Source organism: Camelus bactrianus, chromosome 19 (genome assembly GCF_048773025.1).
Source record: "Camelus bactrianus isolate YW-2024 breed Bactrian camel chromosome 19, ASM4877302v1, whole genome shotgun sequence".
Lineage (NCBI taxonomy): Eukaryota > Metazoa > Chordata > Mammalia > Artiodactyla > Camelidae > Camelus > Camelus bactrianus.
The window spans coordinates 20,717,842-20,741,950 of record NC_133557.1 but is presented as its reverse complement, the minus strand read 5'-3'; the positions used below and the strand labels follow the sequence as shown (position 1 = coordinate 20,741,950).

The 24,109-nt window shown below is 50.2% G+C and overlaps 1 protein-coding gene across 1 annotated transcript in view; it reads left to right on the top strand.

Moving 5' to 3' along the window:
* CDH22 (cadherin 22) overlaps positions 1–24,109 on the top strand; it is a 69,525-nt gene that overhangs the window by 3,381 nt on the left and 42,035 nt on the right. Inside the window, exons 2-3 of the mRNA XM_010958775.3 lie at positions 6,316–6,610; positions 19,559–19,678. Of these exons, the coding sequence (XP_010957077.3) occupies positions 6,316–6,610; positions 19,559–19,678 (415 nt within the window). The remainder of the gene's footprint in view (positions 1–6,315; positions 6,611–19,558; positions 19,679–24,109) is intronic.

The window sequence follows — 24,109 nt, the reverse complement described above, 5'->3', positions numbered from 1 at the left end:
GGGTCTCTCTTCTCCTCTTCACAACAACCTCTTGGAGCATCTCCACTGCTGTCATGACTACATTATCTTCCCCCTCCGTCATCTTCACCCAGAGCCCTCGTCTCTTACTCTCAAGGCCACGTCCAGAAAAGCACTCCATGCAGGGAGGAAAGAGAAGTTTCCATCTCTTTTTAAAATTTGCCCAAAGCGCCCTTTCTTACGAAAGATGGTAGAGTGTGTGGTGCTGGGGGCCAACCAGAGCCAGGTTGCCAGGACTCAAATCCCTGCTGCTTAGTCCCTCTCTGACCTTGGCACGTTATCTAACCTCTCTGTGCTTCAGTTTCCTTGTCTGCTGAGTGAGGCTGTTCTGGCACCTCCTCAAAGAGTTGTGGTGAGGATTCAGTGAGTTAGTGTGTGTCAGGAACCTGGACAGCTCCTGGTATGTGCTCAGTAAGTATCATCTTCTGTTATGATAGGTGTTGCCTGATATTTCCACCACCTCGAGTATATACAGATATGATGAACCCCGGCCCCAAATCCCGAAAGCCTTCTTGGCAACCTGATGTCCCAGTTTCTCACTACAAAGTGGGAGGAGGTGGTTGCCAACCCACCCCTCACTCTAGGAATATGAGCTCCACCTCTTGAAAACGACCTGTCCCTTTCCAGCCGAGTCCCACATTTGTACAAGTGGTTGTGGGTGCACACATGCCAGCATACACACACACACACACACACACACACACACACACTCACTCATACCACGCTCTCTGGCTCTTCAGGGAGAAAGGACTTCTCCACGGTTTCAGTTAATTCATTGCTTCCCCGTCCCCCGCCCCAGAGAGCCGCTCGGAGCATCCGTCCTTGTCGAATTCCAAAGGTAGCTTAGCAACAGCACCATCCGCCAGTGAACCCCGGGCGCCCAACGGTAACCTATTTTACAACCGCCTCCTCCATCACTCACCGCCAGGTTCCTGTCGGCACCTGCGGGAACCACTGGGCCCCCTGTGGTTGTCGCCAGGGCCCCACACCGACAGCTCCCTCTACTGTCCTGCCCCCCTTGGCAGCCCGACCCACCTCTTCCCTTCACCGCACAATACCCACCCTCAAAGCAACCTCCCAACATTTCCATACAATCTGGGTACTTTGACTAATCTCTTTTCCAAACTGTAATTTCCCTCGAGGCTTCTGTCAGCTGGATGTGGATTTTGTAGGATTTTTAATTTTTTTTTTTAAAAGAGAGAATTATGGGGTCAGCACTTATGACCAACTCCTGTGGGCGGTGAGATCTATTTTAGATATACGGCAGGATTAAAGTGGGGAGGAGAGCAGATTTAATTAAGTTGCTAATATTTAAAGAAAATTGATGAACTCCTGGTTTACGAGGAGCACAGGCATGAACAGACCCCCTCATTCCGGGGGAGGCTTTTTATTTGATTTGCTTTCCGTTTAAATCCTGGACTCGTTTTATTTGCGTAGCCGCACCGTCCATTTAATTGTCTTTAATAAGGAAAACGTACCTCTGCTCGCATTTAATTTTGATTTAATTAGGAGGAAGTAATTAATGGCCTCATAAATCCCATTTTTCAGCCCCCCGGGATGAGAAGCCATCACTCTTGTGTTTTCCACGTTGTTTATGATCCAGGGCTGGGGCTTTGGGAGGGGGAATTCACTCTGGGGCTGTCGGCACTTGAGGCAGAAGAAGGAACTCAGGATACGGAGTCAGACAGGCCTCGGGCTGTCTTTTATTTGCTGTGTGGCTTTCAGTAGGATGTGCGCACTCGCTGAGCCACAGTTTGCCAATCTATACAATGGGAAGAGCATCATCTCTGAGTCACAAGATCACTATGGGATATCAAGGAGGTAGTGGTAGAGGGTCTAGAAGTGCCCCATGACTCTCCTTCCTAGCCTAGCTCTTGTGTATCCGAGATTTAACAGAGGAACTGGATCATCCAGAAATCCCCAAAGACAGTTGGGGAATTCTAATGACAGTTGTATATTTCATTATTCATTTAGTCAATGTTTGGTGCTGTGACCTGTACTGGGTGCTTTAGAAACGAACGGATGTATGCTTGATCCTCAGGGAGCTCACAATCTCACATATGTGTGCTCACATACACACACACTCACCTCTCCCACTCCCCCTGTATTTTCTCTGCACGCATTGTCAGGACACCGAGTGTGGGCCAGGCATGGGGAGTTCAGACAAAGACAAACCAAAGGCCCTGAGGCCCATGGCAGCTGGTCAGATGGACTGCAACACGGAGGTGTTACAGAGGAGTGTGGAGCAGAGGGGAGTGTGCGTGGGGCAAGGGTACAGAGCAGGGGGAGGGCAAATAGGAGGGCATCTGGGAAGGCTGCCTGAATGAAGAAACAAAATGAGTTTAAAAGACAAGAAGATGTTGCATGGTGGCCCCTGTGTCTCTAGTGTGTTAGGATTTGAGCCTGGGGTTCTTGTGTCAGATGGGGTGGAGGGATGAACTAGGTGAACCTCAGTCCTTCCTGAGACCAGGTGATGGAAAAGGAAGTGAAGCTCATCAGCGCTGAGCACTTACTGTGTGCGAGGAGCTCCCACATGTTATCTGATGAATCTTTGGAATCTGTGGGGAAGCAACATCAGTCTCATTTATAGATGAGAAAACTGAGGCCCAGAGGAGCGTAACGTCTTGCTGACACTGGCACCCAGCCATTCCTGAATCCAAAGCCCATCCCCTCTCTTGATAAGTGATTTGAAATTCTTTTCCAAATGATGAAATAAGAGGCTCAGATTGAAGAGGCTGCCGATGACTATGGCCTGCGCGTACAGGGTGGTACAGGCCTCTCCCCCAGCCATGCAGCCCAGTGGCTGCCCCGCAGCGCACTCCCTCCTCCTTTCTCCCTCTTCCTTAGCCGGAAACATTGTAAGCGGACTAAACAGATTCCAGAGGCTGCAGAGGGACCAACCTGGGCTTTGGAGTCAAACAGACCTCAATTCTTCTCAGTCTCTTCACCTGGAAAATGGGGAGACATTTACATATGCCACAGGGTTAACTTAGATTTCTGCAGAGGCTTGCAACACAACTGGCACATAGTAGGCACTCACCAGCCCCCAGCTCATAACTGAGAGTCTTGAAAATACCCTTCTGGGGTAGAGTCATAGGCACTCCCGCTCCATTCCAGAGCCAGCCACCCAGGCAGGCAGGGCAGGCAGCCCCAGCCCAGCCCAAATCTGCAGCTCCAAGCTCTTAGCTCCTCCCTGGGCTGACCAGCCCTGTCTGACTATGCAGTCCCCAGAGAATAGTCCCTGGGCCCCAGCGTGAGCTCTGTGTCATGCTTCACGGAAGACCATCAATGACATCACCACTAGGTTCCACTCTCTCCTTCCCCCTCCTCACTGGCAAGTGATCCCTGGCCCAGGTCTGAGATAAAATATCAATGGCTGGCTGCAGGGACATGCTGGAGACCCAGGAGACAGAAAGAGGAGACAACTGCTTCCAGAGTGTTCAGGCCATACAAACATGCTCGTGTTTCATCCTCATGACACCACATCCTTACCACATCCTCACCATGCTAGGTAGGACCTGCTTTGATTTCTCAGATGGAAAAACGGACCCAGAGGGGTCAAATGAACAAGCCCATGATCACAACATTAGTGAGCGATGAGGTCAGGAGACTGGCTTCTCGCACTTAGCTGGGTGTCAAAGCAAATGACCTCTCCTCTCTGTGCCTCATTCTTCTCATCTGAGAAATGGGAAGAATAATGATGTTTCATATGACAGTGAGGAAGACAAATAAGATGATAGCTGTTAAACCTTCCCCCGCATGGTGTCTCTTCCACCACACTGCTCAGGAATGTTTGCTGATGAAATAAGCCGGCCACAGGTCTGATTAGGAAGTGGGTGGAAGCATCCTAAGAGGGAACAAATTTACCCTCTCCTGTCCCCATCTCCCCTGGGTAAAGGTGGAGGAAAAGTGCAAACAGCCAACAGGAGAGACAGGTCTCCTCATCCTCAGCACTGCCGATGATTCAGGGCCGATGTCTTGAGATAATTTTATTGGGGGTATTAAACTGAGTTATGAGGTTTTTACAATCCAGCCACTTATGAGAAATCTATTAACAGTAACTGGACAGGAAGAAGGCTTCTCGGTGGAGCCCAGGACGGGCATTAATTGGGGCAATCTATAACAGGACGGGGACCCGGAAAGGTTCCACCCGACGCCTCCATTTACTCCCCGCAATTTCTGCTGAGAATCAGCAGACTCGCCAAAAAGAGAGAGATGCCCATTAATCGGCTAATGAAATATGAAAATGTTTATGGGCCATTCAATCTTCCAAATGGCACTTCTATAATCCACCTTTCAGACACAAAGTTCCACCAGCAGAATTTATACCCAGGCTCCTCCTGCGTGGCAAGGGGTGGGTTTTCATCCCCCTTCGTGACAACCTCATTGGCACCTGTTATCCTGCTTGAGTGGGCTGGGGTGCATGGTGTCCTGGCCTGAAAGGGGCTTTAGGGATGTCCTTGTTCACATGCCATCTCTGCAGAAGCTTAGAGAGGAGCAGGGACCTGCCCAAGGTCACTGGTTTCATTAGAATGCGTTTTCCTCTGCTGAGAGCTGCCCAGAGATTTGGGCATTGGAGGATAAGGACTTGGGTGTTTCTATTTGGGAGAACAATCTTTCTGCTGGTTCCTTGCCCAGGAGATCTTGGTGCACTGAAAACAGCCTGGGTTCTGGAGCTCAACAGTGCCTGGATTAAATCCCAGTTATGTATGGCTAACATTTAGTAATAATTTAATAATAACGATCACTACCATTTATGGGACACTTATTATGTGTTAGGCAGGGCTGATTTTCAGCTGGTAGCTACCAGTGTAGTTGTAGTGGTTCTTAACACAGTGAAAAAGCTCCCTACCTGCGGTCAATAGTCCCTCTCCTCTCCCTTGCTCCAACTCCCTCAGCCCCTCCGACCTCTCCGTGATCCAGCAACCGAAGGGCACCCGCCTGGCCCTGCAGGAGCTGTGGTACCGCTCCATGGGCAGTGCCTCTGCCAAGCTGGCTGTTACATATTGTAAGTGTCACCTTGTACCAAGCAGGTGCTAAAGGCTTTATGTGGGCTTCACACTCAATTAGCCCCACAGCACCTTTCGGAGCGAGGTGCTATTATGATCCGCATGTTACAGAGGAGGGAACTGAGGCCCAAAGAGGTATAGCCACTTGTGCAAGGACTCAACAGGGAGATGATGCTGGTACCCAGGCTAGGCCAGGATGTCCTGTTTCTCCCCCGCCCCAGAGGCTCCTCCCCAGGGGCTGGGGATAGAGTGAGAAAGCCCAGGCTGTGGACGAGACCAGTTTCTCCAGCAGTCTGACCTTGAGCAAATCATCCTCCTTCTCTAATCCTCAGCAGGAAAATGGAAAAAAAAATTCTGTAAAGTACAGATAGCAAAACCTACTCTAGTAGGGATTTTCTTTTTAAAGAACTCTGAACCGGGTAAGTGTGTGAATTGCTTAGTACAGTGCCTGGCGTGTAGTAGGTGCCCCTCCAATTTGGGTTCCCTTTCCTCCTCTGTCCCTTGACTCCCTGTCCCCACCATGTGCCAAGCCCTGAGGCTGGCTCTCTGGGTAGCAGATGAGTAAGAAGTTCCCAACCCTAACCTCTGGGGGCTCTGAGCCTAGGAAGCTTAGACCTGTAACTCAGAGTGAGGTCTTGGACAGCATCTTGGAGGTTTGTTAGAAATGCAAACTGTGAGGCTCCACCCCAGACCTACTGAGTCAGAATCTGCTTTTTAACAAGAACTTGAGGTTATTTACATGCACATTAAGGTTTGAAAAGCATGGCTACAGTTATCCTACAGGCTGAGCATGATGATGGTGGCTTGATGTATTACAAAGATTTTGGAGGGAAATGGGGTGGCAGAGGCGGGGGGGAATCCTGAAAAGCTTTAGGGAAGAGGTAGCATTTGATCTGAGCCTTGCAGGATGAGTAAACTTTCAGGAGGCAGAGAAATAAGGACAGGGTCCTCAAAGCAGGAGCCAAGAGATGTGGAGGTGGCTTTGACTTCTTTGTAAGGGCAACAGGGAACCATTGAGAGTTGTAAGCAGTGGGATGGGGATGTGTTCAGATCTGCCTCAGGCTGATTGCTCTGGCTGCAGAGGGGAAGGTAGATTTCAGGGGCAGGGCTGGTGAAATACTCCAGACCTGTCAGTGAGGCCTGGGACTGGGGTGATGTGTAGCTTCCCAGCCTCAGTGTCTTCGCTGAAGAGTGGGTATGTTAAAGAAGAGACGTGGAACTTGAAGGGGGGATGCCTAGAGGAGCTCCCACCATAGTCTCTACGATGCCTTCTTCTCTGCCTCCCCAGATCCACTCGGACTCAGACGAGGGTGACGGGACCATCAAGTACACCATCTCAGGCGAGGGTGCTGGGACCATCTTCCTGATCGATGAGCTGACAGGCGACATCCACGCCATGGAGCGCCTGGACCGGGAGCAGAAAACCTTCTACACGCTGCGGGCTCAGGCTCGGGACCGCGCCACCAACCGCCTGCTGGAGCCTGAGTCAGAGTTCATCATCAAGGTGCAGGACATCAATGACAGCGAGCCCCGCTTCCTGCACGGGCCCTACATCGGCAGCGTGGCCGAGCTTTCACCCACAGGTGGGCTGCCTGCGGGCTCTGGTGGCTCTGAGGGGGAGGCGGTGGGGGGGCAATGGGGTGAGCCAGCAGAACAGCAGAAGGAAGGGGAACCTGCCTCGGGGAGGGACAGGGGAGACAGGAACTGCTGTCCCAGGGCAGAGGCTACAGGTGTGAGCCCAGGTGCCCACATGGGCTCAAGCATAGTCCTGGGCAGTCACTGCTGCCACCTGGACAGAGGACACAGATGACCTCAGGCACATACGTGGACACAGTGCCGATATGGACATGGACCTCCATGTGGACACAGCGACACACTTGGACATGCTCATACCCCCACATGTTGTCACACAGGCCCAGCCCCACTTACAAACTCAGCTGTCCACCTGTCCCTGGCACCACTCAGGCATGGCTCCGTGCACCGGCAACAACTGGACAGTCACACACACAGGCACGGTTGTCCACCTTTACCCGGCCCTCCACCAGACTTCAGTTCCACACAGATACAGCGTGGCCTTCAGCCGCCACCCCCCACATAAATGCAGGCATAGCTGAACACGGGCACACCTACCACCGGAATCAACCAGGGTGGGACACAGCTGAAACAAGGCCCCATCCCACAATCAGACATGGCCCTCCACCCGACGTAGCCACGGACAGTGCCACCCAGGAGACAGCACCTCATACAGAAAGAGCTTATGCACAGACACAGCCGCCTCCACAGACACAGGCAAAAGCCACAACCAGACATTATTACCGTCCTGAGGTTGAGCAGACAGGCATGGGCATAGTCAATGCAGTAACACCCAGACAGCTTCATCTGATGCCCACAGGAAGCCTCAGCACACCAAGACCCAGCCACCTGGGGACACAGGCTCACAGAGATGGCAAGTCCCCAGACAGATTCAGCCGCCCGTATCTGGATGTGGCCGCAAACACCCAGAGGCACTGCACACACACGTTGTACATGTAGAAAAGGCAGGACACACACTAAAACACATCTGCAAGAAGACCTCAGATGCAGCCATACTCAGCAACACATTCACACAGCAGCGGGACCCTGAAAAGAAAGGTTGGATAAATCTGTCCCTCCCACTGGGGGGCCCACAGGTAGTTGACTGACCATCAAAGCCCACTTAGCCTGGGGCTCTTAGTAGGAGCTGGAGTCATGGGGTGAGGGACAAACTGGTAGCCACCATCTCCGTCCCCACAACGTTAGCCTGAGTCACCTGCCGGCCAGGCCGGACGGGGAGCAGTGGCCTGGGGTCCTAGAACATGTTCCCTTGCTGATGTACGGTGGCCAAGGGCTTGGCACTGCCTCTCTCTTGGCCTTGCAGCTCTCCAGCTACATGTCAGGGGCCAAGGGTTTTTGGGTTCTTGGGGAAGAGTGCAGTCATCCCCAGCTACCCCAGATTGGGCCAAATCTGGCAGATTGGTGGGCAACAGGCAGGTAGCCAGTAATGGAAGAGAAGGGAGTGGACCAGAGAAAATGGTGTGCACAAAGGGATGGTGGGAAAAGAGGGAATGGCAAGGGTGTGAATGTGGGTGGAGGTGGTCACACACACAGGGGTGTGCACGTGTATCTGGTGTGCATATGTTTTCTCATGCATGTACAGATGTGCATGTGCACAGTCTTTAAGACTCGTGCGTGCGTGTGACGTGCTGTGTGTCTATTGAATGGATTCATTCATTCATTTAACAAATATGCATAGGCAGTGGGGACACAGCAATGAGAAGACAGACCAGACTCCCTGCTCTCCTGGAAGGTACATTCTGGCCAAGCAAGACAGGCAGGAAGCAAGTTAACAAACAGATCATGGGTCTAGGAAGATGGCATTGAAACAAAGACTTGAAGAAAGTGAGGGCATGGGCCCTGGAGGAAGAGGGTTCCAGGCAGTGGGAACAGTATATGCAAAGGCCCCAAAGTTGAATCCCCTCTGAGCAGACCAGATCATGCAGCAAGGTGGTCGTAGTCCGGGTTTTGCATTTTATGCTGAGCAAGCTGAAAAGTCAGTGGAGGGGCTTGTTCAGAAGAGTGACATGATCTGATTTAATTTTAACATGATCCTGTGGCTGTTCTGTGAAGATTTGGTGGGGAGGACGGGGTCAGAGCAGAAGCAGATTGCCCACTGAGAGGGATATTGCAATTACCTAGGCAGGAAATGATGGTGGCTTGGAACAAGGTGGTACCAGTAAGGGGACTGAAAAGCGGTCGACTTCTGGATCTATTTTGAAAGTCAAGCTGAAACCATTTGCTAATGGATTAGATGCGATGTGAGAGAAAGAAAATTCCAGGATGGCTACCGAGATTTTGACCTGAGCAATTAAATAGGTGGAATCTCCATCTACTGAGATGGGAGAAACAGTGGGAGGAGCAGATCTGGGGGATGCAAGGAGATCAAGAGTTTGATTTCAGATGTGCTAAGTTGGAAGTACTTATTAGAAAGCCAAGTAGAGTTCTTGAAAAAGGCAGTTCAATACCCAGTTTCAGCAGGAAAGTCTGAGCTGGAGAGATCAATTGGGAGATTGTCCATGACAAAGATCCATGGATTTTCCCAGCCCAGGGAGTACTTAGAAATCAATTTTGCAAGTGGGAAGACTGAGGCTCAGAGGAGCAGTGATGGGTACAAGGTCACACAGAAAATCAGAGGTAACTTAAGCCTCTGACTTCCCAGGTCCAGCAGCCCCCACTACTGGACTCAAACTCTTCACCCAAAACTGCATGTTTCCACATGGAAAAGCTCAGAGAGATGAGGCTGGAGAAGAAAGCTGGAATTATATTCTTCAGGAAAGCACTTGGGGAAGGCTTAGGCAAGAAGGTAATGTGGGCAGACTTGCCTTTGAGAAATCTCCCTCTGCTGCAGGATAGAGAATGAAAGGAGATGAGGGGTTCAGAGGGAGATGCAGCCCCATATGCATCACAGTGGCTTGCCCATCATCACTTCACTCTCACTTCAGCTCCGAGAGGTGGCAGGACTGATGTGAGCAACCTCGTTGAACAGATGGGAACACCAAGGCTCAGGGTCGGGGAGATGTACTGACAGTCACGTAGCAAGTCAGTGACTGAGCAAGTTGTTGGGCTTGGCTCCCAGACTGTTGGAGTGGCTAGGTTCTTGTGCCATACATGGGGGAAATGAGACAGAGAAAAGGGCAAGGACTCATTCAAGGTCACCCAGAGAGCAGGAGGCAGAGCCAGCCCCCAGCTCCCCAAGGAGCCCCAGTCCTGCCTCGCCTCCCTCTCCCAGCCCACTGACTCACCATTCCACTCAGGAAAAAGTGGGGACTTAACTCGGACAAGCTAGGGGAACCCAGGAGGGGGAACGAGGAAGCTGAAATTAAATTAGTTTATTTCATTTGAGCAACTTTTTGAAGGGGAAGCAAATCCGACACCGGGGTGCTTATGGAGACTCCAGGCGGCTTTGAAAATCAGTCACAATTACCGAGCCTCCTGATCTGGGTTGAGGGGGGCGGGGCCGACAAGCCGCACTAGGACCTGGGCCGCTTCGGAGATCAGAGGGAGCAGGGACGCAGCTTGGGACATGAAAGGCAGCAGCGTTCACAAATTAAACCACTCACAGCTTAAAAGGGAAGGGAAGTGTGCCGGGGGGCCTCCAATGAGCCACGCTTCTGAGGTGGGCCACACAGCCACGCTAAGCCTAATACAGCAAAGCGGATCCTGTATCTTGACAGTCAGGAGGCCCGGCTCCTTTCACGACCTTGGAAAAGTCCCTGCCCCTCTCTGGTCCCAGTTTCCTTTCTGAGCACTGAAGGGGTCCATTCATGCCCAGATATTTATCAGGTGCCTACTCTGTGCCAGGCAGTATTCCAGGCACTGGGAATTCTTAGGGAGCTTACATCTAGAGCAGGAAGAGAGACAGGAAAGAAATGTACAAGCCAATATCTAATACACCTTGTGGTGTAAGTGCTGTGAAGAATAAGGGAGTTGGGAGTTATACTAGGGGAGTCCTATTTTAGATAGAGGGGTCAGGGAAGTTCTTTCTTTTTATAAGAGGACATTTGAAAAATCTGAAGGAACCAAGGGAGTGGACCAAGGAGCTATGTGAAACAGTGATTTTCAAACTTTGTTGTGCATCCAAGTTAATTGGAGTACTTGTTAAAACACAGATGGTGCCCCCTATCCACCCACACACACACACCCCCCTCCCTGCCCAGGGCTTCTGACTCAGTAGGTCTGGGCTATTAGAAATGTTTGCATTTTTAACAAAGATACTGTCAAAGGTGATACTGATGCTACCGGTTCCAGGGCCACACTTGGAGAAGCACTAAGCTAGAGGAAGAATGTTCCAAGCAGAGGAAACAGCAAGTGCAAAGGTCCTGAGGCATACTGTGTTTGTTATGTTTGAGGAATAGCAAGGATGTCAGTTTGGCTGAAGAGAGGAGTAAATGAGGGGAAGAGTGTCCAAGGAAGTTGGAAGAGGCATTGGAAGCTGGACCACATAGGACTTTGTAGCCGTTGAAAGCTTTGTGGTTGTACTGTGAGTGAGAGAGGGAGCAGAGGAGTGACATGATCCAATGTACATTTTAAAAAGATTGTTTGTTGGCTGCCGTGTTGAAAATGGACTGTAGAGGGTAAGTTGGAAGTAGGGAGATTACTCAGGAGGCAACTGCAATCATCAGGGCAAGAGGTGATGGTGACTTGGATCAGTGGGTGGTGAGAAGATACGGGATTCTGAGTGTACATTGAAGGTAGAACCAACAGGGTTTGCAAAGGATTGGATGTGGGGAGGGAGGGAGAAGACAAAGATGATGCTAAATTTTCTGACTCAAGCAACTGAATGGATGGAGCTGCTATTGCTGAGATGGGGAATGCTCCAGGAAGAGCAAGTTTGCAGCACAAAATTAAGAATTCATGATTGGACATGTTAAGATTGAGACATCTACTAGAAATCCAAGTGGAATTGTCAAGGGGACAGTTGGATCCCTGAGTCTGTAGGTCAGGAACAAGATCAGGGCTAGAGTTACAACTTTGGAAGTCATAGGCAGAGAGAGAGAATTTAAAGCTTGAGGCTGGGCGAAATCAGCAATGGATTGAGTTTTGGCAGAGAAGAACTGGACTAGATAATCTCTTGATGTCAAGGGGTCAGACCCCTTCCGTCAGCCGGACAGCAAGAGAATTTTATGGGGTTCTCATGCCCAGTTCAACTCCACCTACTTATTAGTGCCAACTAGGTATAAGACAAAATACTTGGCACTGTTGAGGATACAGAAATGAGAAGTTCAATCCAACACACATCTATTAGCCTACTGCTTTATTCTGGGCACTTCAGGGGATGTAAAGATAAGTAATTGAATTAAATCCACAAATGTTTATTAGCAACCATTATATTCAAGGCCTCCAGTGTACTTGGCTCTGGAGGGACTGCAAAGATGAGTCACCCAACTAAGCCAATGTTTATTAGCACTTTAAATAAATAGCCCCCAAGGGGATAGAAAAATAAGCACTTGCTTTAATTCAGTAAATACGTAATACTTCCTACTATGTACATGGCACTTTGCTAGGTATGTAGGGATGCAAAAATAAGAAAGAGACAGTTTCAGAGTGGTAGCAGATCAGTTTCATCTCTGGTGCCAACTCTGATCAGTTGGTAGTGACGATAGGGCGGTGTTGAGAAGGAGTCTGAGGTCTCATTCAGGCTCAGTAGAGAAGAATGCCACAATCGATTAGGTGTCTAATCTGATGTCTGCTGGGAGCAGAGGAAGGAGAATGTGGTGGCACATAGGCCATAGGGTTGGCCTTGCTGGACCGTGGGATTGAGGCTCAACAGACTGTGGAAATGGGCAGGGGCCCTGCCACAGCCACTCTCCTGTGAATCCCGGTCCCTCTGTGAGCAGCATCTTTAATAGATGGGAAAAGACGCTTTTGTAGTACAGTCTGCACTTCTTGGGACATTCACTGAATAATAGCTATCAGCCAACACTGCTTTCACGAAGCTATTTCCCTTTATTCTCACAATCCTAGGGGATAAGCAGGGCAGGTATAACTGTCCTCATTTTACCAACGAGGAGATAAAGGTAGAGAGAGATGAAGTAACTTGCCTGAGATTCCACAGTAAGAACTGGAGCCGGAACCAGACTCAGAACCTGGAATCAGAACCCAAGCTATTTGCCTCACTATGCATGGAAAACAATTACAACCATTTCTTTCGTGTGCACAGAACTTCACAGCGAGTAAAGCACTTTCACATCCCTAATCTCATTTCATCCTCCCAGGAACTCTCTTAAGTGTTGACACCTCCATTTTCCAGCTGAGGAAACTGAGACTCAAGAGGTGAAGGGAAATAAAATTGGGAGGGCACACAATCTGATTCCTAAGTCCAGTGCTTGGGGGGTCGATGGCAGAGAGGAAAGGAAGGAGGCAGGAGTCAGTGTGTCCCCCAAGGGTCTCGTTTGGGGAGGGCAGCAGCAGGCTGGGAGCCTCCAACTGTCCCATCTGCAGTCAGAGAGAGTGTGGCTCACCAGCCCTCAGGCCCACACCAGGAATCAATCGCTGGCCTCTGCAGAGGCAACTTCTAAAGATGTTTTTAATTAAAGTCCAGGAAGATCTATATGTGCAATATCTCCTTGCCTAGCAACGGCACTGACTCTCACCACCTAGGATGGGGGGAAACGGGACAGGAGGTTTCTGGTGGAGAGGTGGCAGAGGGGAGCAGAAGCCCTGGTCCTCAGGAGTTGGCCACGTGGCCCAGATCATCTGGACAGGGAGGAATACCCATATCTTTCTTTGTCTTTTCCATCAACAAATCATTCAAGCAACATGAGCACCCTCTCTCTGCCAGGCTCTATGCCCACATGGCAGTGGGTACAAGGATGACAAATCCCCCATCCTGCCCTCAAAGATCTAGCACATAGTGGGTGCTCTGTAGATGTTGAGTGACTGTATGGAACTGAATTGTAAGCCAAAGATGTTTGCTTTCTGCAACTGGCAGAGGGATGCTACTGCAGGCACTTAGAATGTTGCTGTCCCAGCAAACAAGGTGACCAGACTACTTAATAAAGGGCCCCGTTTATGTGTGGAGAGGACAGAAGAATGTATGGGACTCAGTTTGGGATAGTAGGAGAGTCCTCTCTCTCGGGGGAACAGATGAGATACACACTCACACACACACACACACACACACACACACACACACACACACACACACACAAGTGTTGCCTGCCTAGGTGAGTCCGCAGCTGAGATCCATGAGGATGGAAAGAGTGAGGGGAGGCTGTTCAGGGGTTCACTGGAGACTCTGGAGAAGTGTTTTTGACATGGGGGTGCCTAACCCTATCAGGCCAATTCCCCTTTCTTCTCCCTGCCCCCCTCCTGCTCTCTCTCACTCTCCTTTTGCTTCCTATGTATCTCTGTCTGTCTCTGTTTGTATATAACCCTCCTTTCTGACTTCATCTCTGTAATTCTACCTCTTTCTGTCACACTGTCTCAGTCCCACTCTCTCTCCGTGTCTCTATCTCTGCCTCTCTGACCCTCGTCTCTCAGTCTCTGTCCTAATTTCTCCCGATGTGTCTGGGTACCTCTGTTTCTCCACTTTCTCTCTGTCCATCTCTCTGTATCTCTGTCTCTGACCCACTTTCTGGCCCCATCTCTCTATGCCACCTTCTCTGTCCCTTGTCTCTGGGCCTGCCTCCTCCCCCTCTATCCTCCGACCTCCCCTTCCCGTGCAGCCACTTCCCTGCATCTCCTGTGTATCATTCATCTACATTAGGCTGCCCTGGCTGGGCGGCCGGAAGTGGGGTTGAGGCCAGCCCAGTGAGCTGGCACTGTAAGTTATGATCAAAGAGGGAGTTGGGAGAAGGGTGGTGAGGGAGGAGTTTGAGAAGGGGCTTGTTTCCTGTGTAATCTGAGCGTTCCCAAGGACTCGACAAGTCGTTTTTAATTTTTAATAGAAAGCATTCCACGCAGTTCTAGCAGCAGCAGGGGGTGGGACTCATTTTTCATAAATGTTTGAGAAGCTAAATGTGAGCTGAGGGTTTCCCCAAGCCCAGCTGGGCAGCCAAGGGAGGTAAGGAAGAGGCAGGATGATAATAATTACAAACATCTTCATAATAATGACACTTGGTCACCTCAGTTGAGGACTCTGTTCTTTTCCAAAGAGTTTCATCTTTTTCATCTCATAAAGGGGTCTCCCTCACCCAGGCAGGCAAGAAAGATAAAAGTGTTATCTCCATTTTACGGAGGGGAACTGAGGCCCAGTCAGGTTGGGTAGTTTTCCCACAGCCACACAGAGAGCCATGGACAGGGCTGGAGTGAGAATTTGTCTTTAATCTCTGAGCTGCACTGTACATGGCACCACCTCCACCCTAAGCAGCTGAGGGTTCTGGAGCCCAAGTTTGGGCCTCAGGTAGGTCTTACAGACAGCAAGGGTTAAGGGACATAAGGAGAAAGAATTCTGGCTTGGAAGTCAGAGCATGGATTCCAATTCTGGCTCCATGACAAAACATGTCAGAACCAACCAGGTAAATCAGAGGTGAGGGGTGGGCAAGCCCCTTCCCTCCTGATACTGGTGCCCAAGGGCCTCCTACTCAGAACCAAGGACACAGCCGCAGAGATCTTCTGACCATACAGAGAGAGGAGAAAGAAATAAACTTTTACTGAGCCCCTACTACATGCCTGGCTTCACTGGCCACTTAAATCCATCATCTCTAATCCACATAGCATTTCTGAGAGGCAGAGTGTATCCTTCTAAATTACAGGTGAGGAAACAGATCAAACAGGTGAAAAGACTTGGTCAAGGGCACAGAGTGAAGTGGTGGTATTTGAGCCCAAGTGTCCCTGATGCCAAAGTCCACCCAGCCTCCATGAAGTTGTGAGAGGCATCTCCTTACAGGAGTGTCTGACTTCTCATACTGATTTGGTGCCATGTGTCATCCTTCTTGCTTCCTTCTGGGTGTCAGTCTCAGTACAGGCACAATGAGTCCACAAGTATGACATGCTGGCTACATAGACATGGGTTTGAATCTTTCCCTACCACTAACTAATGATGTAACCTTGGGAAAGTCGTTGAGCCTCTCTGTGACTCATTTTCTTCATCAGTTCAATCAGAGTTTGGGTCTAGGGCATCAGTTCTCAATCTGGAACGTACTTTAGAATCACTGCAGGAGCTTTTAAGAATACCCTTGCCTGTGTTCTGCCCCAGGAGAGCCCTGCTGAATTGGTCTGGGATGGGGCTCAGCATCATTTTATTTTAAAGCTCCTAAGAGATTCTAATGTGCAGCAAGGTTGAGAACCACTGATTTCTGTGCTCTCCAGGGACCTGCCTCTCCGTTTTCAACATTCCACATGGAGCCCTGGGCTCTGAGATCCTATTTACCCAAGAATCCTTTGGGCAACCCTTCCTATGACAGCCTGGAATTAGTCCATTAGCCCCACGTAGCAGAAGGGATGGGTGGCAGTACCATGGACAGCGAAAAGCACATCCTAGCCAATCCCAGCCCTGCTTCTGCAAATCTGGGCTTGAACCACCTTCCAGGGAGGGAGAACTTTGAATCCAGTTCCTTGCTATTCCCTTCCTTTCCTTTCTTTGACTCCTTCCTTCTTCACTTGTCTGTCTACTTATACCCCTGTTGACCCCCAAATACTTTATAACGCACGGTACGCATGTGTTTTGACATCGGATAGACTGGGTATGAATACTGCCTCTCCTAGTTCCTTGCCAGATGAATTTAGCCAGGCACTGTCCTTGGTGCTGAACACAGATATCTATTTGAGTTTTCACAACGATCCTGAGTTTGGTAGTAATATTACCCTCATTTCACAAATGATGAAATGGAGACAAGAGGGGTTATTACTAAACTTCACTCAGCCCCTATTCCCTCACCTGCAAAGTGGAATCTTAATAGAGCTTACCTCAAGGCTTTATTGTATAAATTCCATGAGATAATATACATAAAGGGCTTATTATAGTACTTAGCACAAAGTACTTATTTAATCAAATCTATCATTATCATTGAATAAAATATATAATAATGGATATTGTTATTACTTATTATTAACTTACATTTTCACCCTTCACTCTGCATAGCAGTTTCCTCATCTGTAAAATAAAAGTGATGCAGGATTGTACTGGAGTTGGCTTGTATCAGCTCATGAGAGCCAAATATTGATTTTTAGGAGTTTCATGAGCGACTTGATATCACATTGGTAGATTGAAATTGGCCATGGTGAGAGTATTTACATCGTGGAAATCAGCAAACACTACAAAGCAGGGCATTCCTCCCCACTCCTCCATTCCCCAGAGCCAATGGTTAAACATTTGCCAGCATGCCACTGCATCATAGAATTGGTGTGAGGACTGAAGGAGAGAGTGTACATGATGATGCAATGTAAAATGCAAACTGCTGAACCTGAGGGCATGGCACAAGGTGGTCCTACAGCAGCCACAAGCCTGGCATCCTTTTTTCTGCCAGTTCTGGGGAGCTCCTGACTTGTGAAGAAGGTAGGAGGGGGTGTGAGGCCTGGGGAACCAGTGGTGAATCACTGACCCTTCACTATCCCCATGTGTTGGCATTAAGTGTAATGGCTGCAATAAAGAATCCCAGATTGGGGAAATGATTCCATCATCCCCGCGGGAGTCCCTGGGATGCAGCCAGGGAGAGAGAGAGAAAGAAAGAGAGAGCTAGCTCAGCCATGTCCCTGGGGAGTCACTCAGCCTGGCATTGTGCCTTGCCTGGGGTGGGGGGAACATGCAGGGGAGAGTGACAGGGAGACCCTCTCTCATAACAGTACAACAGTCTCTGTTGAGCACTCACCATGAGCCTAATGCTTTATGTATCTTCTCTCATTTCAGTTTGTCTTTGCAGGAGGCACGATTGTTCCGTTGTATACAGGCATGCAGTGCCTCCTGAGAGGACAACCTGTATTTATCGAGTTCTTAGCATGGGATAGGCACTGTCCTCGGTGCTGAATACAGAAATCTACTTGAATCCTGAAACCAATCCCAAGAGTTTGGTGGTACTATCAGCCTCATTGCACAAATGAGGAAATTGAGGCAAAAATGGGGTTCATGACATGCCCAAGGTCAAACTGCTAATAAGTGGCAGAGTCATCCCTGATTGTGATTCAGTACACAAGCCACCATCCAGAGCCACTGTGCCTGTGCTGACACTGGCTCCCAGCAAACTTTATCCTTAAAGGGTCCTGAGTTCAAGTCTCACTGCTTCCTCACTCTGTGCCCTCAGTCAAGTCATTTCCCCTGTTTGACCTTTTTCCTCACCTGTGATGTAGAGGGGCCCACTCTGCCTCTCAGAGATGCTATGAGAATTAGAGATGATGGGTTTAAGTGGCTGGTGAAGCCAGGCATGTAGTGGGTGCTCAATAGAGTTTATTTCTTTCTCTTCTTTCTGTATACTGGGAGGCACCTAGGATCCTGCCCTCGCCCTAAATAGGAGATTCCTGGGTTACCAAATATCAAGAGGAAGGGGCCTTGCCCAAACCTCTTCCCCAGCTTCTCCAGGCAACTCTGACATGGTTGATGTGGAGCTGGAGCCACCAAAGAAAGGCGCATTGCAGGGCCGGCTTAGCAGGCTGGGAGGAGGGGGACATGGAGAGGGAAATGAGAAATGCAAAAGAGTGAAAAATAAATACATGTGTCTGTCTGGAATGATCGAGGGCCCCAGGCTGGAGGCGGGAGAGGCAGGCGGTGGCTGGGCTTAGAGAACTGCTGCAGTAGCACTTCCAGTGCCTCACTCATTAGCCAGGCAGTGAACTGGCCTCACCCCCCACCCCAGTATGCCACCCTGCTGGCCCAGAGAGCCCAGCCCACCGGGAGGGCCCCACCCAGAACTTCAGGGGACCTGGGTTCCACCCCCTCACCAGCAGGGTACCTAGAAGAGGGCATGTCCTTGAAGCTGAGGTCTGAGTCTCATCCCCCTTGGGTTATATCCTGAGCCCCCAAGACTCCCTCCTGGGTCTTCCACCTTAGCTTTTCCATCTAGAAAGGTTTGGATGGACCACACTGCTTTACCTTCCCCTTCATCTAACCCCTCCCCCACCCCTCCCATCACCCCCACCTGTCCAGCCTCACGTCCCAAGCCCTGCTTTCGTCAAATTGAACATGATGTCAAATTAGAGCCATCTCTGGGACAGGCCGAGAGAAGCTCCCAGTTTAATGAGGCAGCGTCGAAAATCAATAACTTAATTGCCGCTGTTTGATGGACTTTTATCCAATTTATACTCTCCCCAGCAGCCTACGTGCAGAGCATAAGGAGAAGTGTGTGTCGGGGGGCGGGGACTGTCTGTACCCAGGGGAGGGGCGAGGAGGGCACCAGGGCCCACAGACAACTACTTCCCAAAGCGAAAGCTGGATGCTGCTATTCTTCTGCCTAGGGGCCAGGAGACACTGCCCCCTGAACCCCAATGAACTTGGCTGTCCTTCTGGGATGTCCCCCCTCACACCTCTCCATGGCGAGGATAGGGGGATATGGGGATGAGGAGGGAGAAGGCAGAATTCCCTTGAGAAATCCGGAGGGGCTAGAAAGACCCCTGCTTTGGGAGGAAGATGCCTGGTTTCCTTTCCTATCTCTAACTCTGTGATGACCTTAACTGGTGAAAATCACCATTTCCATCACTTATTGAGAGGCTGCTCTGAGCCTGTTCTGCACTGGGAGTTTAAAATGTGTTCCGTCATGAACCAAGGACTAGGATTACCCCATTTTGCTGAAGAGGAAACTGATATTCAGAGAGGCTGCCTTCCCTTGCCAGTGTCCTACAGTTGGGAACCGCCAAAGGGAGATTTGAATCCAGATGACTCCATGGTAGTGCTTGTGCCATTAGGAAGGCCCCAGATCAGGAAGTGGGTTGGGGCTTAATGTGGGCCCGGGGACTGTGAGGGGACTGGCTTCAATAACCTGCCGCTTAGGTCTCCTCTCCCAGCTTCTCTGGGGGTGGGGAGAGGCAGGGAGGACGGGCACAGTGGCCCCAGCTGACCTATGTCTCGCTTGGTCCCCCGGGCCCAGGCACGTCGGTGATGCAGGTGATGGCCTCGGATGCGGATGACCCCACTTACGGCAGCAGCGCTCGGCTGGTGTACAGCGTGCTGGATGGCGAGCACCACTTCACCGTGGACCCCAAGACCGGTGAGGGGTGGGACCAGGCCAAAGGGGTGGAGCGGGGGCGGGACCAGAGGAGTGGCACAAGGGGCGGGGTCAGATTGGGCGGGCCAAAATCTACTCTCGGCCTTCCAACCAAACAGCGCTGAGGCTGGGACAGGGCACACCGAAGCAAATTGCCCGCGCCTTGAGACCCTGGGTCTCAGAGAGGAAGGGGAAGCCAGGCAGAAAGAGAGAAGAACTGAGGGGGGAAAAGAAAAGGATGGGGGCGGGGGATGCCTGTAAGACTGGCGCAAAAACAAAAAGGCAGGGGCAGCTACTATGGGTCCTCTGAAAAGACTTTGGAGATCTGAACTCAGTGGCCCTTCTTGCACTTGGAGCTAAACTGAGGAAGGCATGTCCACAGCCCATATGGGATCGGTCATGGTCATAAGGGTAGCTTGGGGGCCCATGGCTGGGGGCGCAGAACGCAATGTTGGCTGGTGAAGGGCACCTTTTCAGCAGTTATGAAAGCTCTGTTCATGTGGCAGCTGTTAAAGAACTGATGAGAAGACAGAAACCGAGCCCCTTAAGGAAGGATGGCTTCCTGGCTTACTTGCCCTCCCCTACCACAAGTAAGCAATAGTGCAGCACCTCCACCCACCGTCCCCCACTTTACTCGCTCTGAACCTGGAACCTGAGTACATCTCTGAGGGACCTGGTGAGAGAGGCTGGGAGGACAGAAGGAGGAGGCTGAGGCTCAGAGAGGTGAAGTGGTTCACTCAAGGTCCTGCAGCTGGGAGCAGCTGCCGAAGCCAAGGGCAGTACTCTCTGTGTCCCTGGGACAGGAGGAGGCGGGGGATGAGACATCAGACAGAATGTTTATCCAGTGCCATCAGGGGGCTCACAATCCAGTGGGGGCAGGGGGACAGGCATCTGCATGGGTAATTAGGATGCAAGTTTCTCGGAGGCGGTAGCAGCAATCTCCAAAGGATAAGAAGGTATTGGCCAGACTGAGATTCAGAGGAGGGCATTCCAGGCAGAGGGCATGGTGCAGGCAAAGCCGAGAGGAAGAGAACAGCCTGAGGCATGAGGGGAATTGTAAGCAACTCAGGACTGGGGAAGAGGCTTGTTGAGAGGAGCTGTGGAGAGGCTGACAGGGGCCTGACTGTGCCGCGTGTGAGGCAGAATGAAGAGCTCGTATTTTATTCTAAGGGCAATGGGGTGGGAGGGTGTTTGATGAATTTGGGCTTGGGGTTTTTGTTTGTGTGTTTGTTTTGTTCAGGGGGAGGGGTTGAGGATTCCAGTCTATAATTGCATTCTCTTACACATAATATCTGCATTATTCTTTCCTCCTTGCAAAACTAATACATTTTGGAACACATTCACACATTAAAGGAATGTTTTTAAAAAGGAAGAAAGGAAGGAAGGGATTCCCACCCTCCTCCCCAGTAATCTAGTGTATATATCCTGAGACCTTGAACTCATTCACTTGAAAAAATTAAGTTTTTGTTAAATAGACGATATATTTCACGCTTCAAAATTCAAAAAGTCCAAATTTGTATTTAGTGGAAATTCTTCACCCCTTTTTTGTCCTCCAGCCACCCAGTCTGTATCCCCAAGGCAACCAGTGTAATTTTCTTGTGTATCTTTCCAGAGCTATTCTATGTATGTACAAGGAAATAGGTACATGTATTTGTTTTATTTTTTTTTACACTAATGGTAGCTATAAACACACACTATACACACTGCTTGCCTTTTTCACTTAACAATATATCTTGCAGATTATTCCATATCAGTACATAAAGAGTTTCCTCATTCCTTTATTTAACAGCTGTTGTGGATATACTCAGATTTATTTCACCAGTCCCCTATTGATGGACACTTACGCTGTTTCCAATCTTTTGCTACAACGAACAATGCTACAGTGAATAACCTCATACATATATCATTTTGTGATTGTGCGGGTGTATCTGCAGGATAATTTTCAGGAAGTAGAAAAGCTGGGTCAAAGAGCAGGTGCGTTTGGAATCTGGATAGATAATGCCAAAATATACCAGATTACACTCCCGAGAGCCACATGCAAGAGAGCCTGTTCCCCCTCCCCCTCACGAACACTGTGGGTTCATTGATGACTTTTAAACTGAGAAGTGACATGCTTGGGTTTTCATTTTAACAAGATCCCTCGGGCTGCTGCCATATAGCATGGCTCAGAGGCAGGAACTGAATTCAGGGAGACCCAGCATTCTGGGGTGCCCAGTAGAGAGTCCCGAAGGCAAAAACCAAAACCTTCACCCATTCTCAGCACCCACCCAGACTCCTGAACCTACTTCATCTAGTTAGGGAGCCAGAGATGCTATAGGATTGGTAGGGAGGGTTAGTTGAGATGCTGAGGAGGGGGAGTGAGGGATGGCAGTGAGATCCTGCAAAGGGCAAACCTGGGGGGACCTGGATGAATGTACGGGACTAGGCTGAGGGAAAAATCTGGGGATTCTTAACTTTGGGGCCTGGGATGGGAAGGGGTACCACCTACAGAAACAGAAGGAGGAATGTGGATTAAGAAAACTGTCTAGAGGCAGAGGAATTACTGAATGTGCTCCGAGATCTGATACAGAGCTTTAATGATATCGGCTTCTTAAAAATGAGAGAAGAGGAAAGAAACATCTAGAATAGGCCATTTGAAATATGGGCCTGGAGCTCCAAGAACGGCTGGGGCTCTTTAAGCTTTCGTTTCCCCATGTGCACGAGAGAGATAATAATACTCATCTCGCATGACGTGAGAATCCAATGGGAGAGTTCATTCCTTCACTCAACAACTCTTTACTGAGTGCCTGTATGTGGCCAGCTCTGCTCTAGGCTCTAGGAATGAAGCAGCAAGCAAATCCAAGACCCTGCCCCCATGGAGCTTTTATTCAAGTAGGAAATATGGAAAGTAAGCACATAATGTTGAGCAGCAGTGAGTGCTTGGAAGGCATATAAACAGGGTAAGAGAATAGACTAAGAGGAAGAAATCAGGACAGGCCTTTCTGGGGAGGTGACATGGAAGCTGAGTCCTGAACAAAGTGAGGATGTGGGCCACTCTCTCTAGGAAAGAACATGCAGGCTGGGGAACAACGAGTGTGTGACTTGCTCAGTGCCATACTTGGTACATAAACGTGAACCAAGGGGATGATGATGGTGGTGGTGGTGACTTCATCCATCCAACCCAAGGTGAGACCCTTAGAGTTGACCAGCTTTAAGGTGGGGAGGGGAAGATAGAACACAGAAACGAGGGAAGGGCCAAGACTGAGGCTGGGAGGTGGCAGGGGTGGGCAGATAAAGCATCAGACTCCAAGAGTGAGGAGGATGGCCAGATTCTGGAAGGAACATCCCCCAGTGCAGAGAGTCAGGAGGAGGGTGGCAAGTGGGAGGCCATGAAGCCTGGGAGGGCAGGAACGGTTACCAAGAAGCCAGAAAGTGGGCACCAGGCAAGGCAAGTGATAAAACACAGATAGGGTCCTTGTTCTAGGGTCCTATGGCTGTCTCAGTCAGAAAGGGTCTTTGCTGACACTGCCCAGGAAGGACTTGATTTGTCCTCCCCTTGCCTTCAGCTGCATGGTAGGAGCCACCCTGGTGCCATTTCCAGCCCCAGTTCCATTTCCCCAGCCAGGAATATTCCGCTGATGCGGGTCTATATTTAGCAGCTGCTGCGAGGTACAGTCTGTTCTCGCTGTGCAGATAGCAGGGAGCAGAGCCGGAACGGGGCCTGAGAGGAAGGTGTGAGGGAAGGGAGGAGGCGGGGCGCCACGAGGCCTGTGCCAGAGGAAGAATTAACTTGTATGTTTTTAAAGGCCAGACCTGCCAGCAAGCCCCCCACAGGGAAAATAGGGGTGGCATTTGCGGGCTAATGAGGCATCCCTTGGGCCCCGGGGCCCCTTCTGCAGAATTTGGAGGGGACAGCAGGGGCAGGGAGGACAACAGCAGGAACCGGGGGTGATGGGTGAGGACAAGGCTGTGGGGAGCGAGGCCAGGTTCTAATTACCAGCCCCCGCCCACCACCACCTCGGCAAGAATAGAAAGCCTCTCCCAGAGACTTCAATTTTCCGGCTGCAAATTCTTAACTGGGAAGGAATGAAGTGAACCTTTGTAAGTGCCAGATCCTGGGGTCAGGTTGATGGACTCGATCTGGTTTCTGCCTTCATGGGGCTTTTGTTCCAACAGAGAAGCCAGAAACAAATAGACAGCTACACTCAGGCTGCGAGAGGGTGGGCAGAGAGTTTAAGGGAGTAGGTCAAAATGTTTCTTGAATACCTACTATGTGCCAGGCCCTATAGATAAGATGATGAACCAGGCCAACATGGGTCTCTGCCCTCATGGAACTTCTTTATGTAAGGTACTCAGCCCAGGGCTTGAGGAGGGGGTACCCTCAAGGTATCTTCAAAATGTGGGACCAGCTTCTAGAAGCTTTGTCTCATTTAACCCTCTTAACAGCCCTTCTAA